The 23,275-nt window shown below is 39.6% G+C and overlaps 2 protein-coding genes across 2 annotated transcripts; both read left to right on the top strand.

Annotated features, from left to right (window-relative positions):
• Positions 1 to 354: 354 nt before the first annotated feature.
• On the top strand, positions 355 to 5,211 carry LOC140938334 (uncharacterized). The gene is made up of 4 exons (XM_073387849.1): positions 355 to 538; positions 2,248 to 2,682; positions 3,205 to 3,843; positions 4,274 to 5,211. Exons 1-4 carry the CDS (start codon positions 466 to 468, stop codon positions 4,384 to 4,386), a joined length of 1,260 nt encoding a protein of 419 aa, XP_073243950.1. The 5' UTR covers positions 355 to 465; the 3' UTR covers positions 4,387 to 5,211.
• Positions 5,212 to 8,131: 2,920 nt separating this feature from the next.
• On the top strand, positions 8,132 to 21,144 carry LOC140934547 (uncharacterized). Its single transcript, XM_073384155.1, has 5 exons — positions 8,132 to 8,320; positions 11,147 to 11,461; positions 12,459 to 12,764; positions 17,679 to 17,940; positions 19,410 to 21,144. Exons 1-4 carry the CDS (start codon positions 8,242 to 8,244, stop codon positions 17,900 to 17,902), a joined length of 924 nt encoding a protein of 307 aa, XP_073240256.1. The 5' UTR covers positions 8,132 to 8,241; the 3' UTR covers positions 17,903 to 17,940; positions 19,410 to 21,144.
• Positions 21,145 to 23,275: the final 2,131 nt, after the last annotated feature.

Genomic DNA, 23,275 nt, shown 5'->3' on the forward strand with positions numbered 1-23,275 from the left:
AACAGACCGTTAATTAAAATTCTATTAACACCGAACACGCATTCTGCTTGGCTTTTCACCGTCGAGCAAACCCATCCAGGGTCATAAATAAATTGAGGATGGTTAGATTTACGGTAATTCGAATTATATGAGAATATCAACTTTTAGCGTGGGGTAAACAGTTTAACATGAAAATTAAGAGTGAATAAAGAAGACGGGACGGCAGTTATCATATGTCACAAGCTTAGGAACGAACAAGGTTGCCTCATTGAGAAAAGTGCGTGGGTTTTAATTACTTTCCAATTTAGTTACTTATTTTACCAAAACAGGCTGGAAAGCTACAGTCAAATTGTTCCGGTTCACTGAGCAGGAAAGTCACCAGTTGAAATGAAAAGGTGCCTTGAATTTTCTTGATCTTACGTCTTCGAACGTGCTTTTCGATAGAAACGACTATCCAAGAAGACCGTTAATTTCACCGCTAACAAAATGATCAAACTTGCGTTATTTCTAGCTTGCTTGTCAGTGATCGATGGCAGAATTATTGTTCGGGTTATTAGAGGTAAGTTTTAGTGACCTGCCGGTTTCATAATTTTCAAGACAAAACAATTTTGGACACGAAACTTTGATGTTCCTATGACTTGAAATAAATATATTACCTTTTAGACCGAGATTTTTGATAAAGGTGAATCAAATTCAAATTGTTCTTGAAAATAAGAGTTCACAGGATTGAACGAATCAGAAATAGATTACGATAAACAACAGATTTAAGGTGGATATAATTAAGATTGAACTAGGTCACACACTGGTGTACAACTATCTTATAACAGATGACCACCAAACTATGCTGTATTTAAGCTCGTAACTATATTAATTGCGCTGAAAACTAGGACAGCCTTTACATAGATCCGAGAGTAAAAAATAGTGTGTGGTGAACTTTTCCTTTAGCACCGTAACAATAATTGAACGAAGAATATAAATGAAGCCATACCAAAGACTGGCAGAGTTGGAAGTATCGTAACAATAATTGTACAAGGAATAAAAATGAAGCCATACCAAAGACTGGCAGAGTTAAAAGAAAGGAATGGGATGAAGATAGAGAGACAGTCTTGGAGTTACTTTCTTACGAACCTATGTCGGAAGGGAGATTTATCGATGGTGTTGATAACACGAACTTGCGGCTTACGTTTCGTTTTGCGTAAGCGCAAGTTCTCGTAGGAATCTCTTCACGGTCGCCCTTTTCCCTTGTCATCTCAGTAAAAAAATGCTTCATATGTTTTGGCAAAATGCTAAAAGAGGCCAAATTTTGCTAAAACATTAAATTCTTGACTTCAGGGCAGAATATTCTACACGTTAATGAAAATTCCAAGCATTTTCTGAAAGCAAATTGAAAGAAAAAGCTGTTCATGCATGTTAAGCCTCAAAGTAGCACCTGTTACGAATTTGGGGTTTTCATTTCAACCCCAGCGGTCAGCTGGGTTCAACGCCTGTCAGAGATATTCCTCACCAAGCCAACGCCTTCTATGATTACTATGTAACCTCGGCCGACGATGTGCTGTGTGACCACATCTGAGGATTTCAGCGACGGATTGAAAAGAAAGTGAAGTATAATACTTGGCGACTTTCATTTATGATAAACGAAAACCATCCAAATGAAGTATTGCTCAGCGACATATTGCAAGTTCCCTTTTAGGACGTGTGGCGAAACGATTCATCTAAAACTTGTGATAATTACAAAATAGGGGAGTGCGTTCGATGGGGAGGGGGGATGCGGTGGGTGGGTAGTGAGTGGTAGTGATAAGGGGGTGCAAAATTTGATAAACTTGTAAGATTAAGAAACCAAATCAAACATTTTGATCAATATGAACAACAGCAGCTGTCGTAATCAGCGATACCCGCGAGATCTTCCGCGGGACGCGGAGAGTGAGCGTTCTCCTTCGTCGAACGCAAAACTATAAGAAATTGCTTTTAAGTGCGTTTCAAAGCCTATCTCATTCAACCACGACTCACAAGTTAGAACTACCTTGTGAAGCTTTATAAACAGTACCACAGGCAACCACTGCTCGGTAGATTGTATTTGGATGGTCACTCTTTACAATTCATTCGAAGGGCCAAAATTTAAAACCATGCTGCACAGCGCTCAAAACACAGCAAAGAATAGCTTCAGTAGCTCATTTGAATCCTATTAGCTAGACTGAACTGTTACATCTTTGAGAAAAGATCACCTCTTGAATTCCAGTCTAGTTAGAGAATCCGCTTGCATTCTTACAGAAGCAGACGTAAACGCCACAGCCTCGGATCTCACAAATGCAACGGCGAAGCCGTCTCACGATCCTCCAGAACTGTCAGAGTTCCAGTCGGATTTGGTCGCCCCCGCTTCCGGAACCAAACCATTGGAGGCAAAATATACCATTCGAGTAAAACCGAAGTTAAAAGATGGTGTCCCACAGATACAAGAGATTCGGATCATGCCACCGAAAAGTAATGCAACGAAGGGTTTTGTTAAACCTTTGATGGTGCTCAAACAAAATGTTACCAGGCCAATGATCGAGAACATCGAGATTGACGTGCCAGAGAAAGGGAAAAAGTTTAGCTCCAAACCAAGCGTCGAGGTGATCGAAGGTGACCACAAAGAGTTGCTGGAGGTTACCAAAGGAGAAGCAACTGTGGAAAATCCGGCCCAGCAGTCGGAGACTAAGTTACAAGGTATTTTTGCGAGACACACTGACCAACGCATGCACACATGTAGAAATTAGCGAAGCGCAAGGGCTTATTTTCGTTACATTCGTCTTGTGGTTAGTGAAATTCTTTTTGAGTATGGCATTACGAAGCCATGCAACACTGTAGTTTAAGGGAAAGTTTCGTAGGGGAGGCTTCCCCGGTAGTGTGGTCTACCGTTCACGCATCATTCATATGGGCCATGGGTGGGTTAAGTAAGCTCATAAATGGTGTGATAGAGGCTGTCACGGGCGCCATTGTATGTTGACGTCTGAACTTACTGTTAACATGTTAATATAATGTAAAGACGGCGCGTCTTGTCAAAAAATCCACGACATTACATAACATTACAAAATAACCGAAGTAATAACTTAAAAAGCTGATTTCTGTTTTGTGCTAGACTTGAAGAAAAAGAAAGCGTCACTCTGGAACATGAAAGGAAGTTTCGTCTTACCATCCGTTCTTGTCTATTCTCCCATCACAAGATTGAATTCATTATTTTGTTTACAGATCAAAATGACAACACCGCAGCATCCAATTCCCTGAATGCAACAGATTCGTTTACATCTCAAAATGCTACAAAACCATCCACTTATCCAAATGCTACAGTATCGTCGACCTCACAGGACGCACCGGCAAACAGCTCCACAACCTCAACACAAACAGCAGCGGTTTCCCAAAGCACGAATATTCAAACCACCGCCCAGACCCAGGCCTCTTCCTCCACCTCAGAGAGTGCATCTGCAGTGGCCCCCCCAGAGGCTCCATCAGCAGCCTCTGTTGCAGCCCCTGTAGCATCAGCTTCCGTTGCATCTTCATCGACAGCAGCATCCCCTGCTCCTGCCGCAGCTTCAGATGTAGCATCATCTGCTGCATCTCCTGCATCGGCAGCGGTAGCTCCAGCAGCAGCTCCAGCTGTAGCCCCCGCATCCGCGGCAGTAGCTCCAGCGGCAGCTTCATCCTCATCACCAGCATCCCCTGCACCGGCCGCAGCTTCAGATGTAGCATCATCTGCTGTATCGGCAGCGGTTGCTCCAGCAGCAGCTCCAGCTGTACCTGCCGCATCAGTACCAGCTGCTACAGCCCCAGCGGAAGCTTCTGCAGCAGTTGCAGATCCAGTACAAGCCTATGCCAGGGCTTATGCCAATGGTGAGTAAACAATCCACTGATATGAGGTATTGAGACAGATCCCAGTGAAAGAGGTTCCAGTTTCAACGAAAAAGTATGAAGACATCCGATTCTTTCCAACAACCCACATTTTTTTTCATGGTTTAATACGTTTCTTGAGGAGGAAGGATTAGCGCAGTTGGTTAGTGTGCGGCCCTCTCGCTTTGTAATAGGCGGTGGTAATTAAAATTTTGAAAGATGGGTAGGCTGGTGCACCTCAGCTTTCAGATAACGGTAAATAGGACGTTTGGCCTGCAAGCAGGACTCAACGGGTAGACGTTGAGAAAGGTTCATCTGAAGCTGATGAAGGTTAAGTATCCCAACCGGTCAGGTCAAGGATTTTCTTTGCATAAAGGTTTGATAAAAATGTTAGGCAATTTAATACTTTGCTTTGGGTTTTTTCCTACTACAGTTCCCCAGTCGTGCAGCGACGATACGCGATGCGTTGTTTACCCCGAAAACCGCTGTGGAGAACAATGGTTGCAGACAAACTGCAGGCTCAAGTGTAAACTCTGCTCAAAATAAATCTACTATTTGTAACTCTTGTTTGTTTTAGCGAAAATTGACATCATTTAGTGTTAATTAACGTTCACCTGTACCGGGGCAACTAATATAGCATTTGCCATTCTACGGCTAGGTATTAGATAATCTGCTTCCTATTCGTCTTGGAGCCGTCTTAAACCACAGGGTGTCATTAGATGTGTTATTGAGGAAAACTGAACCCTCGTCTTCCTCGATAGTTCGCAAAAGCCCGTAGAGCAGCTGTTTTGTTATCGAAAGTTTTCGGTTAGTTGTCCATCATGGGATGCACTTTTCGGTCGCTTTTGGTTGTTAATACTTGGACACATTCGCTTCTTCGTAGACGATTTATTTTTGGAGCAGTTAGCTGATCTGAATTAATTGCACGTATAAGTCACGGATAGTTTTATGTATACATATGTAAAGTTTGTGTGAATATAGCATAAAGACCCCGACTAGAAACGAAACACACACACAAAAACGACATAGCGCTTTTCCTTTCGTTTATCAGTTTTGGTAAATTTCTCACTTCGGATTTTATTTTTATTTTATTTACTAGTTTTACGGCATATACTTTGAAACGCAAGACACTGTAATATGGCATCCTTAACAAGACACCAATAGCCGTCGTCCTCCTGAAGTCTGAGGAGGGAGTGAGAGCGAGAAACGCCCTTTCCCAAAAAAAGTAACACGCAATTATGTACACAATCTTTGATGATCATGAATGATCTCGTATCCTAAGGTAGTATATTTATAAGGCCTTAATCAGAAAATCGATTATATTAACAGTGAATTTAGAAAGAAGTATAATAAAGTTATTAATAACTCGCATACTGTTTTGTTTGCCTGATCATGTTTATACTTTCACCCAATACTTTGGTTTGTGTTTGTTTGTTTGCTTTTCTACATACAACACCCCCTTAACACGAAGTTCTGATTGAGTGCACTATCCATTTTGGTCCATTCTCAAGACGGGATCGCCATCGTACAATATAGCGATCACCCGAACCTCACGAGGATGCGAAGCCGTATGCTCGACCTCCCGCTCTTTAGGAGCCTGTTTCTCCAAAGGGCAGGAAACTTTTCGGTCTCGAAGGCAAATTTTAAATCCAAAGCTGTTTAATAGTAGCACAATTCCTAGCCCACAAAACAGTCAATATTGCTTCTTTAACTGATAGTTTTGATGTATTAGTTTCAAAATTTTTTGAAACTGAAACTTTGATCTTGAATGTAAGCGCCTAAACAGTTAAAGATATGGACGCTATATAAATAAAGTTTATTATTATTATTATTATTATGTAAACACGGCAAACACAAAACGGCTTTCCAGGCTTTTCGAGAAAGAGGCCCCTGATCAGCTTTACAAGGGTTTGAACCCTATCAGTATTGCTGCTTTTGGCAAAACTGAATGCAAATTCATTTCTTTTTGGGATGTTGATATAAAAGGTGAAAAAGAGTTTGCTTTCTGTTGTCTGTCAACCATTCGATGTTAATTCCATCATTTTTGCCACCGTCTTCCGGGTAAAGGAGCCCCAACCCCTTCCCTCCCGCCTGTCTGATTTCTCTACAGATTTGTGTGATCAAAAATAAAAATGGCTTCAATTTGTAAACACAGAGAGAAGATAAAGGCTTTATCTTCTTATGTGAATACTTACGGTTCAACTGATTAACGGGTTATTATGACTGTATGTTAGAACTATATGAACAGCCCAATATTATCCCAATAAGGAAAAGCCATTTCAGTCTGAAATCTGAGATCTGCTGAATGAGGTTATAGGAAAGAAACGGCATAAAAGTTTAGTGTAAGGTGAACCTCGCCCCGATAACTGACATCTGAGGTTATTCGAAAGCAAATACCCGAGAAATGTGAGGAAACTTTGACACATGAGATTCCCAAACTCTCACAGCTATTTAAACATTTTAGCACGCTAGAGCCCGACCATACGATTAACCTTATTGGACCTGAACGAAAGCCTAGTCCTTGCTCTCAAACCGTGTAAATACGACTCTCATGTTACTGCAATTGACTACCCTCTTCAGCCATTCTATGATTTGTTGATTTTTCTTCGTTAATACGACCAGCAGTATAGGATACCAGTAAGGCAATTAACCTGAAAAACAGTAGAAGCTTTAAGCAAAAATTGTTCAACGTGCCCAAATGGTTGTTCAAGTTATATTATATCCAGCAGATTTATAGTCAGAATTTTCTTTTGAAAAAAAAAAAGAGGTGAATGTACACCCGGCTTGCTTTCAAAATTCAGTGTTAGGCGTGGTCCAGTGCAACTCTTTACCCTTCCTGCTGAATCAAGTCTGCCGCAAAATTTTTTTGTATCCATCTCCTTAACCTTGACCTTCTTGCTTCTTTGTTATCGCTGAGCTATTGTTTTTAACGCCCGACGGGAACCTCGTTCTGAGGACAGAGGAAAAAGAGAAAGCCTTTCTAACAAGTTTGGGCTAAGATTTAAAGGGACCGTGTCCCGAAATTTACCATAATTCCAGACTACGAGTAGTTCCCATTTTTCCTCAGGGATAGTAGAGTGAGGGAAACGTGAGCGCACGTGAAAATCACCCAACGCGAGAATGATTTTCACGCGCGCTCGCGTTTCGCTCGCTCTTACTATCCCTGAGGAAAAATGGGGACTATTCGTAGTCTACTATAATTTCAAACACGGGGAATTACCACCAAACTAAGGGAAAAAATGACCGATCCAAACATTACAAATAAAGGTTTAAATAACACAACAAATTCTTTAGACAAACTTGAATAAGATTAAACCTACATTAAATTGAGTTCGTCTCCTGGGTCAGACATAGAAATAATGACGCATCGAACCAGTAAGAAACACACTTCTAAACCAGACAGATAGAACGTGTTGGTCAATCCATATTCAATCAGAAGAACTTAATTGAGACAGACGTCCAGCTTTTCATGAACTTAATCCGCGCAGTTTAGTTCGTCTGAAAAGTTCTCGACAATTGATCTTCGCCTAATTGGCAATATTAGCAAAGTGATCCAGAAGCCGCGACAAAAGCCCCTTTACGTTTAAGACGCTGATAATCTCGTAGCACCCATTATTTCGAAGAAACAAACCAGCTGTCTCTTAGTTGTAGGTGTGTAATTAGACAAATCTCTTTACTAATTACTTTGTTCTCAGTTTCCCATTTTTTCAAATTGAGTCGCAATCGGTGATAATGTCCTCCTACGATGAAACCTCAAGGGTGATCCAACGTGCGAATTTACATTTAACTAATACGACAGGAAGACTTTTCACCCTTATGTCACTTAAATAATCTCTCTATTCATAGCAAAAGGTTATTAATATCTGCAAAAGAGATCAGTTTAACAGTGTACAAAAAGGATTTAGCGCCCACACGACAAGTGAGATCCAACGGGCGAATTTAAATTCAACTAATTAGAGACGAAGACTTTTTACCGTTATGTCACTTAAATAATCTCTCTATTCCTAGCAACAGATTTTGACTCTGAAACGTAATGGTTTACAAGTAAAAACTGATTATGGCACGTGCAAATTTTGAAAGCTTTCGTATCAGAAATATATGAAACTGAATCCTAATCAGCTGTTAGGCTACCAGTAACTTGATACCCCCACTACAATGATCTCACGCGTTGTAAAATCAACGCGTGGTGTCTACTCAAAACCTCTTTAGCGAAATATTACATTACAAGGTCATGCGCTTTCTCGATTAATTAACTAATAGCGACAGGTCAAGCGTGGAAGTCACTTTCGGGTTATTTGATCAAGAACCACAAACTCCATTACAATCACGTAGTTGTCGCAGTTTAGCTTTAGACAAGGTTACGTTCGTAGTTTATCTTAGTCCACTAGTGCAACTGTCGCGATGGCTTGGTTTGTCGTTTTTCTTATTTGTACGGCAGTATTCGTGGAGGGAAGACCACGACACCATAAGCACAAGAAAGGTTTGTAAAACGGCGTTAAAATTTTTCAATTCTAGAGGTTTCCATGGGCTGTTTACTTGGACAATTTTTTTTCATAATAACCATATCAGCCCGCCCAACGGTTTAAATCATTTGGCGACTGTTTTTTTTTCTATCTGTTTGTGACGGATTTTTAAGCCACGACATTCCGTCTCCGGGTTGTCACTTCCTAAATAAAAACGAATCGCATTTCTAATTACCTAAGAGGTCGCACATTGGAGTAACCTGAAATACTGAGCCGTAAAGTGTCGTCGACATGAAAGACAAAGCGCAAATCATTCGTTATTGTTCATGCTTTGACACATTCTGAAGCTGAATACGATTGTCAACAAACCGTTCCGATAAACTAAAGTGCATTTAAGTGCACAAACTAAAGCCATTGTTCTTCTAATTAAATCCTTTGTTTAGTGACGTTTCCATTGTCGAAGCTTTTGTTTTTGATGCGTCGATTAACGTTAATTGTGGTTTGGATCTCGATGATTTCATTATCACTTAATGAAGGGGAACATAAGGATTCGCGGCTGCGACTATGTTATTTAACAACAAAGGTTGAGATAATGGCGCTCGTGCACATTAATCTTTTTTATGTAACCTTATGTGTTACCAGTCAAAATTTCTTTTCCGCGCACGGAAATCGTAAAAGATTATGGAGCTCAACAGGCCGTTAACATCTGCAAAACAGATTTAACAGCGTACAAAAAGGAAGTAGATTGGACTTTTGTCAATCACAGGCACTTTTAACAAGCTCTTAACCTTTCGTAGGTGTCTCACAAGCAAATAACAAAGGTTCTCTGGAAGGTGGCGGCAGGCTGAGAAGAAATATGTTCGGCCAGAATAAAAAGAGAGCAAAAAACTGAATGATACCATTATTTACAAGTTAAATCACAATTTGTGTGAAAATACAAAATAGAAACGAAAATAGAGTTAACCGTCTACTGATCCATTTCGCTAAGGAGTAACACCTGTTCGTTCGCTAATAAAATTTTAACAACATAAAAGTTTCTGCCCTCCTTCACTGTCACCTCTCTATATTTTAAAAATTTGAGAAATTGTCGCCCAAGTTTGAGACTTAGACACATGCAAAAGTGATCTCAAATGCGGTGGTGTTTCCGGTGAATGCACAAACGCTGTCCAGACAATCGTCATGAATGGAGACAACTAGAGCATGAAACATGCATTTAGACACTTACACGTACTAAGAAAAGGGATTGGAGAATATGAAAGAAGAAGTGTTAAAAGGACAGACAAAATGATTTCTCTCGAACATAGACTACTTTGAGATTCTTTCGGGTTTCTAAACGGTTTATGACTAAAATCGCAATAAAATTTGTCAGGCTGGCAGCGCATGTCACCGTCCGAGTTTATTGTCGGAACCTCCAGTGTCGTCTGTGACTAAAGACGTAAATAGCTTCAGCACACGTAATAAAGCACTCCCTAAACAAAATGAGGCAAATACATTTTGGGGTCACGATCAATTGAGAGTACACTTCCTAGAATTGACTCCTTGAGCTTAAAAAACGTTGCCCCTGACGTTTTTCAGTCATTTGCTTTGACTCCTTGAAAGGAAGACACCAGTCTATGAGTTGGCGCCTCGAGTTGACGCCTGTCGTTTATTCAGTCATTTTCCTTGACTCCCGGTGACATAAAACATGGGAATTGCCTTCCTTTCAGTTTACAAACCTGTTTCATACTAAAATCGTGAAATGTCGAAAAAAAGCACTTTGATGCTAACTGGTTGATTTGAGGTTTCCTTCTTTAAGGGACGCAACCTGTGATAATGTCCATTTGAAGCCCCGTCCGCACGCACCCGGATACTCTTGAACCCGCAACTTTTTCTTTCCGGATACGGCTTCTGTGTACACGTATATGGTGAATCCGGCATACGAATCCGCAACGTTTTGAATCCGCTCTCCAGAGAGGAAATTTTTGAATACACCATGAATCCGAAATCGTGTGGACGCTAAATCCGGACATTTTGATATCCGGTGACGTAACAAGATCGACCTTAATTTTCTACCGCGAATACTGTAATTAAGATGTCAACTTCGTTCCCAGGTTCTCTCAAAGCAGAGCAAGATGCAAATCTCAAGCGCTTTACGACGCATGCTCTTTTGCCAATTTTCGCAGAGGAGTCCTGGGAACTAGAGTGAATCCTGATACGTGTGGACGGACAAATTCGATTTGAATACGGATACGTCTAGTCGTGGAAATTTTTAAGCCGGAAAGAAAAAGTTGCGGATTCAAAATATTCGGATACGTGTGAATGGGTCCTGAGAGACATTTCACTAACTATCCTAGAAATCCAGGCGACATACTTAAGCTTACATGCATGTAGGTTCGTTTATTGATCTAGTGCCTTGAGACAAATTAAAATAAGGGGAGCTAAGGGGCACCAAACCTACCCCGGCTAAGGTCAAAGAAGCAATGTTTGGAAATTTTAAAAAATTCTAAAAGTAGGAATTGTCCCCAAACTGAGAGAAACATTAACTTGATAATCACTCATAACATTAAAAGAAGGTATTAACAATAACACAGCAAATACAAAAGGAGGCACGGATGGACAAACTTGAAGAAGATTAAAACGGATTGAACTTGTGGGTTTTGGAAATATTGTTAGGCTAACATTTTTTCAAAGTTCAATTTTGTTGTTTGTAACATTTGATATAATGCTCGAGATGTGATTTTGACATAATGTCAAGATCCACAGCCGATAAGGAAGCGTAATTAGCAATATCAACAATATCAACATGACAGCCGTGACACAACGCCTTTAATACATGACGTACTTATGAAATCTCTGTCACACAGCTCACGAGGCAACTCATCTCAATGACGATACACCACCACAGGCATACCACCAGCCCATGGATGACCCAGCCAAAGGAACCCCACAGAATATCAACGTGTACAATATGGGCATACGTAAGATGGCAAAAGACAACAAAGTAACAGCGCAGATGGACGCACACAATGTGGCACTTACCATGCAAGGACCTGGGATTATATCGGTGGGAGCCACTCAACAGCAAGTTGCACAGGGTGACCCAAAACCCGACCACACCATTAGTGTGGTCAAAGACACCCCTTCGGATAAGAGTTACCACGTGATAAACGTCCATTCAGGTAAATAAAGATAGGGTAGGGGCTATGGTGATGTTTGATGTACATGTAGATGATGTATGAATAAGTAGATACTTGCAAACTTGTTCATTCATGTTTAGCTAGCTATTTAAAGCGAGCAAAAGTCGATTTGAATTAACCATACCGGATCAGTTCACTTAAAGAGTTTAAATCAGCATTAATAATACAGGGCCGGGTTCCTCAAAAAATGGTTAAGTTTAACCCAGGATTAAGCAAAATTTGCAGCATGGTTTTCTCGTCTAAGAAAATGCAACTCGAGTTTACAAAATACAGTTGAGCCTTTACTACGAGATACAGTGATGATAACACAAAATGTTACCCTAAGCAATGAGTACGAATGTAAAATACAAAAAAGGAACAAAGTTTCAATCCTGGATTAATGCTAATCAGCCTTTCAGGAACTGGGCCCTGTATATCCTTTATTCATTTGGTTGTGACAAATAAAGGCAGATGGGTGGGGCTTAAAAGAGGGGGTGCTTAATAACTTTCTCTCCCTGAAAAGGGGTGGGGTTTATTAAAGAGCATTTAGAGGACTTAAGGCAATCAGGTTATTTGTCACTAGACATGTCCACTCTTTTATGTAAAACAATCAGAATAGGAGTGAGCGGTTGAAACCCAAGCTACATTTAACCCCTTTGAAATCAGTTCAATGAATGGTATCCAGGATCAACTGGTTATACAGTGATCTGACACAGTGCAGGGTGCAGTCTGTCCTTTATGGGTTGCACAGGGAAGGGAATGCCCCAGGTTGAGTGCCCCCTCCACCCAACCCCCAAGGAGACTACAAACCAACAAAAATTAAGGTAAATTTTTGTGGCATCCAGACTGCCAAGTCTAGGAAAGCAAGTAGTTTAAAGAATTATGAGGGAAAAGATAAAACAATGGAGGAATAGGCAAGGGGATAAAGGTTAGAGGCAAGGCAGTAATGCTTGTAATCTTAATTTGGTTTTGGTAATAAAGCTGCAATTTTTTCCTGAAGGTCATAAACTACCTATAGTCCTCCCACTGTCAGAGCTACCTTCACCGCAAGCGGCACCGAAAGAAGGGAAATCTGATCACCAGCAGCCTATCGTGGCTATGAACAAGGATCTATCAAGGATGCCTAACAAACAAAAACCAAAGATTGCATTGCAAGAAGGGCAGCGACCGCCCTTGGCGACCAAAGATCAAAACCAGCAACATGTTCCATCAGTTCATGTGCAGAACAAAATGATCAAAGAAAAAGCAAACAAGGTGCCGACAAATCTTGAGAGTAGTGTTCCTGTGGCAGATCATAAGCCCAAACGTGAGTGGATGTTACTATAAAAGTGAATAGGGAATGGGAAAATGAAAAATGAGAACAAGTCAGGGAATGGTTAATGAAGATGCTGATAGGGCTAGGTTCAAGTTAAGTTTGTTCCCATTTTTCCTTTTTTCTGTTCCCTTCCCTGTGCTTGTTCCCTTGTCCCCTTTTCAATGCGAGTGGATTTGACACATTTTAAAATAAGCTGTGAATAAAGGCAAACTAAATAGATGTTGCTACTTGCAATAGTGCCGCGGCTAGTAAATAAAGGCTTATAGATTTTATTATTAATTATGAAAACCCGTGTATTAATGGGTTTTAAATTATTAAACATGAAAGGCTTCAATCAAATTTTCCAAAATTATCAACTTGTACCTCTGTCTACCTGTCCATGATCCAATTCAGTTACTGACACCATCGATGTCATCATCATTATTCATCCACCCACTAACTCACCATTATAATTATTAACTATTTATCATTTTTATTACTAATATTACCATTTTAAGTCTGCAGTTTGCAGTTCAACCTCTCTCTACTTTTTGCCCGTTGTCCAAAGTCAGTCTTTGTTTAAAACTGACCAGTTTTGTTGTCTGCAATAGTCCATTTTACAGTTGCAGGTGAAAACAAGGTGGGAGTTGACCTTATTTTGACACAAACCTTCCTCCTTTATCATTTTAATAATGTTATTCTTATGCTGACTAGTATATTTAGCATAATTTTCATAAGAAAAGGAAAGAGATTTGTATCAAAACAGGGACAATCTCAGCCTCACATTTACTCAGAGGCTAGGAGCTAAGCTCATAACTGTAAAGTGGCGTATTGCGAGCAACACTAGCTGGAAGCCTAGCATCCCCCGGCACAAAGGAGAAAGCTGAACCCCCTCAGGGTCTTTACTAAATTGCAATAGGGTCATGGTGATGCCTACAAAGTGCTTTAAGAACTGGATGGGTAATCACAGATATTTAGGCAATGGACCTTTCTATGGGTTTACCAGTGTGATAACCCACGCGGGATGTTGGGAGAACACGAGGAAAGCTTGTAAATCACGAGCCAAAGGCGAGTGATTTACAGGCTTTTCGAGTGTGGTCTATTGCTTTTATAAAATAACATTAAGTTTTCTATGAGTTAACCGGCACAATAAACCATAGGTTTTTAATCAATCAGAACGCCCGTACTATCTTAGTTGTTTTATAAATGTATACATAAACTAGTTAAGTTTTACTTCATTGCTTGTTTCCCATGCCCACGTTACTATACTAAGCACTAGGGACAATAAGCTTATATTTGGCAGAGAAATGGCAAAGCAGGGAAGCTTACCTCGTATTACCATTTGCTTTGTCCATCAAAATCTTGCGTCTTGGTTAGCGTGAGTTAAACAATCGAACACTTCAACTTTCAAATCATACTCGTACAAGTACATCACGAAGTTTCCATCTCCAGGTCAAATGATTGCGTCTCGAAATTTATAAAGGGCTGCTTCCCTCGTAAAATGATCGATCACTAAAGGCTGACAGTTCGATAATAATTTGCAACACCCATGAGTCGTCTTGTCATGTAATCAAGCAACATATGTAAACAGACTCCAAGCTCCGAAAGTCGAAAAAAGCTTACAAGGTATCAAAATTAGAAAGCGCTACAACCATTTTGAAATGGACGCCAAAAAGAATGACCTCAATGAGCATGTGGCAAAGGAACGTCCGCTGGCCAAGAAACCGCACCTTTGTAGTCTCCATTCTCCCTGGTTTTCGAATTTTTTGAACTTCAAAACACTGCGGCTCATTTTTTAGAGGAGCTTACGATTTATACACAGATTGAGATCAATCCTGCAAATATCGACAACTGTTTGTATTTTCCTCGATTTTCTTGCAATGGGCAACGCAACTTTCAAATGCGAGAGTAAACGTGTGCGTGATGATGAAAACTATGTAGTAAAAAGGTGAAGTATCCTGAAGTATAATACCATCAACAGACGTGATGCAACCACTCACTTGGTCGGCATTATATTCTACCCACCAAAACCACATCGATCGAGAGGGACTGAGATTGAATTTTGAATACCTTAAAAAGTCGTAACCGAAGATTCTCGGAAAAAGTACGGATGATATGCACGAATAGCCGAACATCCGAATACTGGATCAGACGTTCTAACCACTGAACCACCAGGGCTCTAGCGTTGGTGGAGTCGGAATTCTACTATACCAGCAGAGTGTACTACACTTCTGTACTGGGAGCTGAAAGAAAGAGAAAGGCTCGAGAAAGGCTGCGTCCATTTCATGGTTGTGGGGGTGCAGAAAACATATCAGGGGGTACAGTTTCATGCATAATGACTGAGATGTTAGTAAGATGTTGGAAACGAGCAAAGCGGCGAGAACGAATCGCGAAGCTCGCTGGTATATAAGTGCTCGTTCTTTCTCACGCGGAGAAAAATCAAGAACAACCTCTGGACCCAGGGTAGCTAGGTGTAAATTACAGCGAGCTTTATATTCCCTCCCAACGCCCCCCCCCCCCCCCCCCCACCCCATTGCAAGAAGAGGATTCTTTCCGGCATAGATTTTATCGACTATATTGACTTCCAAAATTATTTATGATTGACTTCCAGAATTCTAAATTTGTAAGACTTCTGAAGCCGCCTTCACAATTGCGTTTTTCGCTGCCGTCAATCATAATTACGATCACAAGCAACGAACCTTGAAACACAGAAACACACAAAACGGATCGAAATCCACCAATCACAAATCACAAACCTTGACCTTTTGAACCCGATGAAGTAAAGTTTTGTTTCCTAAGAGGTCCGTTAAGATGATTGACGGCAGCGAAAAACGCAATCGTCAGTTGGCTGTTGCACTTCAGAATTCGCATGTTTGTGAAAAGCGCAATGACAGATGAACCTTAGATACACACCAATGTTCCCAAAATCTTTGTCCACTTTGAAGCAGGAAAACTTGGTCGTCCATCTCGTTTCAAACTCTGCGATGAGTTTATAAGCCTCTTGAAACATATCCAAAATTCTCAGCAATTTTCCTATCGAACGCGGGTTCGTAACTTAAAATTCCCGCCATGATCTTCTTGTTTGTTTCCCTGGAATGATGGAATTTGGAAGGTCGCGAGTTCGATTGTCGCCCGGGGCACGAAAACTTTCGTTGCCCCGGGCGAGCATGGTTTCTCCTCAGTTCTACCAAGTGAAAATGTTCACTGGAAGTGTAAGTGTGCTGCTCACAAGTGCACATTAATAATAATAATAATAATAATAATAATAATAATAATAATAATAATAATAATAATGATAATAATGATAATAAAAGTAAAAAAATAAAATATTTTGTACGTGTAAACAATAACAACTTATATAAAAACCATGATTAAAATTTTCATTGTGTCAATAATTATTATGCTTTATGAGTATGGTCTTAAAAAGTCCGTCAGTACTTTGCAGAATGCGTAACTATGCGCCTAAAAAAATAAAAACCCTTGCCTCTTTGGAGATTAAACAATGGTTATAGGTAAGGGCTCATATGTGCGGTCTGGACAGGTCGAGTGGTTTTGGTGGATGTAGACTTCAACATCCACCAAAACCACCAACAGTGTTTGGGGCTAGATGTGTGTCACGTAGCCCCATGAAATATCTGAAACATGTTTTAAAACTTCATGTACAATATTTGCCAAAATACAGTTATACTCGTTATATTCATTCTTTGTTGGCGAGAACGCGATCTCCCAAATATAATAAAGCTCAAAGCAAAAGAAAGGCGAATCCCGAGAGGCGAATACATCAAAGCATCGTAGGCATCTTTCGTTGGTATAACAAGTCACAAGGTGTCCAAAATTCAATCTCAGTCCCTCTCGATCGATGTGGTTTTGGTGGGTAGAATATAATGCCAACCCACTCACTTTGACTCTTAAGATGGCTATCGCACAGGTTGTCGAAACGTCAGTTACTGCCAACAACAACAGTCCTATTCAGGACTAGCGGACTACGTTCACCCGGACGATCAAACTCAACCTACTTTCAAAATGACTCCTGGGTTCAAACCTTTCACATAAATTCCTTTATACACCTTTACGCAAAATGGGCAGGTGGCGTTGAGTTTCTTGGGAAAATTTCGCAGATTTAAAAAATTTAACATTGTAAGTCTTACGTTTCCTGATGTGTATTAATGACCAGACGACGTTTTCTACAGTTCAAATTTCGACCTATTGTCTTATCTAGCCGTAAATTAGGTGCAAAACTTCTAACGCTTCTATTGTTCATTTAGGTTACGTTCAGATTTCTTTAGTTAATTTGTTTTCCTATTTAATATTGATCATCTTAAATTGTAATTAGACTAAGAAACTTCCCTTTGGAGAGTCAGGCGAAATAAAAATATCCTGCAACGTGTCTCTCATTCATACCAGTGGTGGATCTAGGGGAGGGGCCAGGGGGGCCGAGCCCCCCTCCCTTATTTTTAGACCAAACTGAGGCCCAAAGAGCCGAAAAAAAATTTTTTGGACACCTCCCCGTCCCCTTATCTCAGGGTCTGGATGACCCCCCCCCCCCCCCCACCTTTATCTGAAGGTCTGGATCTGCCGCTGCATACACTCAGGGCGCGATCCATTCAACCAAAATTTCCGGAAATTTCGGTCCAAAACTCAATGGATCGGGTCGGTCCAACCGGAAAAGTTTCGAAAAAACAGGTCCACCTTTTGAGGTGGTCCTCCTTTCCCGGTCGGAGCGGTCTGAATGTTGGTTGAATGGATCGCGCCCTCACACTCTCCGCACCGCATCCATCGAGCAGTCGAACTCCACTCCTTCCTTCCTTCCTTCCTTCCTAGCTTGCTCGATTGCTCCCTCCCTTCCTTCCTTCATTCAGCCCGTCATTGAGTCGTTCTTTTTATCTATATGGATTTAGTTATTTTTATGTTCTTTCAACTTCACAGACGAAGAACAAGTTGTCAATGGTCACAAGATTAAAGTTGCCAATGCAGGCGAGCCTCAAAAAGTTTTCAGTCAGGTGGATTCTAACAATGTCGCCCTCACGGTTCATGGGCCTGGGTCGGCATCTGTGACGTCAAACGTTAAAGGGGGAAGCACCCAAACTGTCATTTTCGATCCCAGGCCATATGATCCATGTCCTGGGGTTAAATGCCCGAAAGAAAACTGAGGAAAGGGAGCTAAGAAATGAATTCCTATGTAGTTGACGTAAGTTCGCCCCTTTTTTGCATTTTATCCTCAAAATGAAAAATGAGGTAGAAAAGACAAACGATGATGATGATTATTATTAAAAAGAAATAAACTACTGACATTATTGCTACTCTTATATTAAATGAAACAACTTAACAAAGTCTGTATTATAAAAGGATACATTTAAAGTATATTTAGTGGAAACATAGACTTCAGGATAGACTTGTAAGAGGTTACTTGCTCTTTTCTCGTCCCGAGGGGGGGAAAATCATATACGAATCTGAAGGTCTGGCGAGGAAACACCTGCATAAAACTAGTTTAAACATTTTTAGGGCATGTTCATAGAGCGTTTTCAGCAGCTCTGCAAATTTATTGGAACAAAAGAAACTTTTCGCAAAGTAGAGAAAGGTTGAACTCATACAAGACTGGCTTAGAACACTAACATGGCCCGAAGACCTTAGATAACAATGACCTATAGCTACCTAAGCCAGGTAGTGGCGTCCAAAGGTTTTAGTGAAAACAGGGGTTTGGTTGAAGTGCTTAGTCTTGCAGGCTCATAAAACCTGCTCTCGGTCATTCGTATTGAAGGATTTTCAACATGGTCACCGTTTTATTGTTTTGGGGCACCAATATGGCGGACGTGACGTCATGGGAAATCGCTTTTTACCTGAGCGATTTCTCGCGCGCTGATTGGTCGAGAACTATGGTCAATAAGAGTGCTGGCCGTGGAACTGACGTGATGGTGGCGCTATTTATTTTTCTCTTTCTTGCGAGAAACTTCAACGGAGATAGACGTCAAAAACTGTCAATGTTATTGTAAATAACAAATCGACAATAATTTTTTCATTGCCTGTACTCTTATCTACCATAGAGATGACGTCAAAATGTTCAAAACTTTGCATTTAAACCTCTCGCCTACGGCTCATAGTTCCACTTGAGTTTTGAACATTTTGACAACATTTCTTTTAGTCGATATGAGTACAGACCGTGGAATATTGTTTTCGATTTGTTATCTAAGCCTACGGAACGAACGCTAACGAAATGCACGATCTTTATGATAGTCAACACGAAGTGTCCTTATGAACTGTGAAAAGTTTACCAAAATACTTATAATTTGGTCACGATCAATAATGAAGTAATATGATAATGACAAACAGCTTAGTCAAATATGATGTACGTTTTAAGTAAAACAAAACCTGCGCCTCAGACCTGTAGTACTACCCAGAATGTTTAAAATTCTTCTGACCAAATTAAAATCAATCCCACCTTTCTCATTCAAAATTAAAAATTCAGAAAACATGTTATCTGACTTACTGAGGTTAGTCAGGCTGTTTAACATCGACGCTGAAGAATTCTGTATTAAACTAGCCATCATTTTTGGACTGAGTCTAATAAGGTCAATCATGTTTCTGATAGGGAGGAAATTTTTGCACCTCTGTTCGCATAAGACTTCCGATCTTTGTTATCGTTTTTGTTTTTCTCAACAGATTGTGGACAATTTCAGCGAGATATCGCATGAGGACAACATTCAGATGTCAATAAACAGGATTCACACTGATCACCTGTTCGTATATATTATGATTTATGAAAGAAATAGGAAAGCCATGGTCGTGGCTGAATATTCTTTGTGCATGTTAAGGCATTACATTTTGTAGGATACTTAAGAATACGGACTGCTATTAGCCTTTTCAATGATTTATCCGGTTTCTATCCACCCTTAGCAAATGGGTCGCAAAAATGTAAAAACTGAGGAGTAAATGTGGGACAAAGAACGTTACCATTAAACACGGCGCTGTAAACAAGGAGGCAAATGTAGCATTTTTTTTATTTTACCATCTTTGCCCCAGATTCACTCCTCCGTTATTACATGTTTGCAACATGTTTGCCGAAAGCAGATTTGTGCAAATCCATTTTTTGCCCAGTGGTTGCAGAAAAGCTACCACACCCAAAATTACATTTAAAGAAGATCTCAGTATATATATATTTAATTACGTAATGCTATTTTGTAAAATGTATGAGCTAGATGTGCACCAAAGACGAAAGTACTGCGAAGAAGCTTTCACTCTTTTGGTCACAATGTAGGATTCCATGCAAAGCTAAGACCCAAAGGGTAAGAATTACACGGTTTAATTTATTGTAGTTAGGAAAGTGTTTATAGTGGCTTTCCCTTGAACGACCAAAAAACGTAGGTAAGTGGGCCAAAAAAAAGACACATGTATTCAATACTCGACCCGAGATGAACTTTGTTCACAACCGTTTTTAAGCCTCACAACATAAAAATCCCGGAGGGGACTCCGCATATGAAAGGGGTGGGGATGCTCGTCGGAAATTTTGAAGTAAACCCCTAAAGGAGACCGATCTGGGCGTGGCCCAAGCTTTTCTTGACCCCTAAAAGAGACCATGTTAAAATACAGACAAATGGGAATACTTGGATTATATTAAGGCAGTAAATAAAACGAATTAAAAATATACATATCAAATATATATTTTTACTTTTTTTCGTGTACAACCCTAAACGAGACCTTCACGGCTAAATATGATGGCATTTTGCCCAGAACACCCTAAGTGAGACCAAAATCCGAAATTTACACCCCTAAGATAGACGACGAGCATCCCTACCCCTTTTATATGCGGAGTCCCCCCCGGGATAAAAATTCTGCAGACTCTGATTTACATGTACTTTTCAAGGAATTGGTTGAAAGAATTTGATAAAAAGGTCAAATCAATTTTTTTTCCTTTGGTGAGTCACAGTATGATCTTTATGATGCATGGAAATTGTTAGAAGCAAGACCATAAAAGTTGGCCACTCTTATAAGACTTTTGCGTCAACCGATGGGTGCGAAGAAAAACAGAGCGCAGAAATCATCTCCATCTGGACCGGGTCAGGTTGAAAGCAGGGTTAAACTAACCCGGGGCCAGTGCTAAATTCTAATCCAGGTATGAACGCATTTAAGAACAAATACATCTTAATTCTTTTTGTCTTCAATTTTATGATTGGACGCTCTAAAGAGTAGAGATTGAAAGAGCAAAAACAAAGAGACGTGGGTTAAAATTTAACTCCGGGTTTGCGCTAATCGGCTTTTGAATCGACTGTGCCCTGGTGATTAGACTAAATGGAAACTAGCCTTTGCTTCACCATTTTTGTTTGCGTACATCTCTTAAATTAAAAAGCAAGCTTTTTGATAATGTAAAAGCCTTCAATAAAGTCTCAGCCTTAATTCCGCTTGTTCTGGTCATGGATACATATTAATATTATTATTGTTTCTTTTTGTGAAAGTTACGGTTATCGTAAGGGTAATTATGGGTAAGTTTGCGACGAAAATTGATAATAAGTTAGGGCTCGATCCCCAGCGGGGCACTTGGGTATTTTTTGGGTGGGTATGTGCCGTTGGGCGGCACATACCTGTATAGGTAATGTATGGGAGTACCCCCCCGGGCTCAATCTAGACTATAATACTTCTACATGAAAAATTTCTGCAGTTTGATTAGCTTAGAGCAGTGTATTTCAGCTTAATTTGAATGCTTACATGTGATGATTACAAACCTTTTGCAGGTAGTAGTATAAACAAATAATAGCATGATTTGTACGTGATATTTGGCATAAATACCACTCGTGCTAGTTCAAAATTGTCTCAAATTTCACTCGCCTAACGGCTCGTGAAATTACGTCTAACAATTCGTGATATTTATGCCAAATATCACTACAAATCATTCTATTACCTTTCCTTATACTACTACATGAGAAATTTCTGCAATTTGATTGGCTTAGAGCAGTGGTATTTCAGCTTAATTTGAGTTGACTTGAGTTGAGTTTATTATTTCCCATAATATTATACAGTACATACGGTGTGTTACAATGTAATAAATTTGGGAGGAAGACTGAAGAAACCCTTACGGGATTTTACAAGTTAGTAGTCTCCCTGAAGGTAACAAAAGATCTATTGAAATTCATTGAAATGGTATCAGTGAAATAGATAATTAACGAACAGAGATACAATAATTGATCTTACACATATATTACAAATACTTCACTCTGTACTGAGTACTTATTTACAGTACTATCACTACATGGGATAGGAGAAAGGGTTGAAAGATCTATTTGAATTACTGAAATCGAGTCGGTGAAATAGGTATTAATAGAGAGATCATTAATTACAATAATGATATAATACATTTATTAAAAATATTTCACTATGAATATATTTGAGTACTTATTTACTCTTCTATAACCACATGGGATAAAAGAAAAAGTTTTAACTTCCTTTTGAATATTTTTATAGATGCCGAGCATTTTATGTTCAGAGGTATTCTATTCCAGTTATCAATTATTTTGTTTTTAGTAGAGTATTTTCCATAATTTGTTCTGCTAAAAATCTTATGTAGATGCCGTTTTGCTCTAGTATTATGGCCATGGACTTGTGCATTTCCTATACAGAAGTCGTTGAAATAAGACGGAAGTACTTTACTATTAAGGCTGAAACTGAAAGAGCCAATTAAAAAATCATTTATTTGATAAATGTTTAGAAGACTTAGCTTAATAAAGAGCGGAAGAGATGGTGCTGTATACGGCGAAAAGGTTATAATTCTCAATACTTTTTTTTGTAGTTTCAACAATGGATCAAGCCTTGTGGGATAGTTATTTGCCCAAACAACATTCCCATAATGGAGATATGGGTAAATTAGGCTATTATACAACATTTTTAGATGCGTTTGATTGACGTAAACACGAATCCTACAAAGCAGACCTGTAATTCTTAAAATCTTTTTAGTTATATAGTCAATATGGTTCTTCCATGTTAAGTGTTGATCAATTACAATTCCTAAAAATTTACTATCTTCTACTCTCTGCAATACAGTCCCATTTAATGTGAGACGCAAATCTCTTCTTAATCGTTTTTTGTTGGATTTGAAAATGATGAAATTTGTTTTTTTTATATTGAGAGTCAGTTGATTAAGTGTTAGCCATTCTTGGACTTGAGCTAATTCCGAATTTACTGTAGTTTCAAGTTCATGTATATCTTTCCCTGAACAGAACATATTTGTGTCATCTGCAAATAAGATAGTAGACAATTTAGTGGTTGAGTTAATAAGGTCATTAATATAAATTAAAAATAGTATGGGTCCAAGAACAGATCCTTGAGGAACCCCACAAGAAATCAATCTTTCAGATGATCTTATTTGATTATATTTCACTATTTGCTTTCTATTAGAGAGGTAATCTTTTATCCATGCGTGGCAACTCCCACGTATACCATAGAAATAAAGTTTACTTAAGAGAATATCATGATTTACGGTGTCAAACTCCTTTGATAAGTCAAGAAATATCCCAACAGTGAATTCATTGTTTTCAATG

The sequence above is a fragment of the Porites lutea genome, chromosome 1, assembly GCF_958299795.1.
Source record: "Porites lutea chromosome 1, jaPorLute2.1, whole genome shotgun sequence".
Taxonomy (NCBI): Eukaryota; Metazoa; Cnidaria; class Anthozoa; order Scleractinia; family Poritidae; genus Porites; species Porites lutea.

Bases quoted from the DNA above. Each gene is read 5' to 3' on its own strand.
- LOC140938334 (XM_073387849.1), top strand. From the start codon at position 466: ATGATCAAACTTGCGTTATTTCTAGCTTGCTTGTCAGTGATCGATGGC. The intron at 539-2,247 runs GTAAGTTTTAGT...GCATTCTTACAG, and splicing joins TATTGTTCGGGTTATTAGAG to AAGCAGACGTAAACGCCACA. The intron at 2,683-3,204 runs GTATTTTTGCGA...TTTTGTTTACAG, and splicing joins GTCGGAGACTAAGTTACAAG to ATCAAAATGACAACACCGCA.
- LOC140934547 (XM_073384155.1), top strand. From the start codon at position 8,242: ATGGCTTGGTTTGTCGTTTTTCTTATTTGTACGGCAGTATTCGTGGAG. The intron at 8,321-11,146 runs GTTTGTAAAACG...TCTGTCACACAG, and splicing joins ACACCATAAGCACAAGAAAG to CTCACGAGGCAACTCATCTC. The intron at 12,765-17,678 runs GTGAGTGGATGT...TCAACTTCACAG, and splicing joins GGCAGATCATAAGCCCAAAC to ACGAAGAACAAGTTGTCAAT.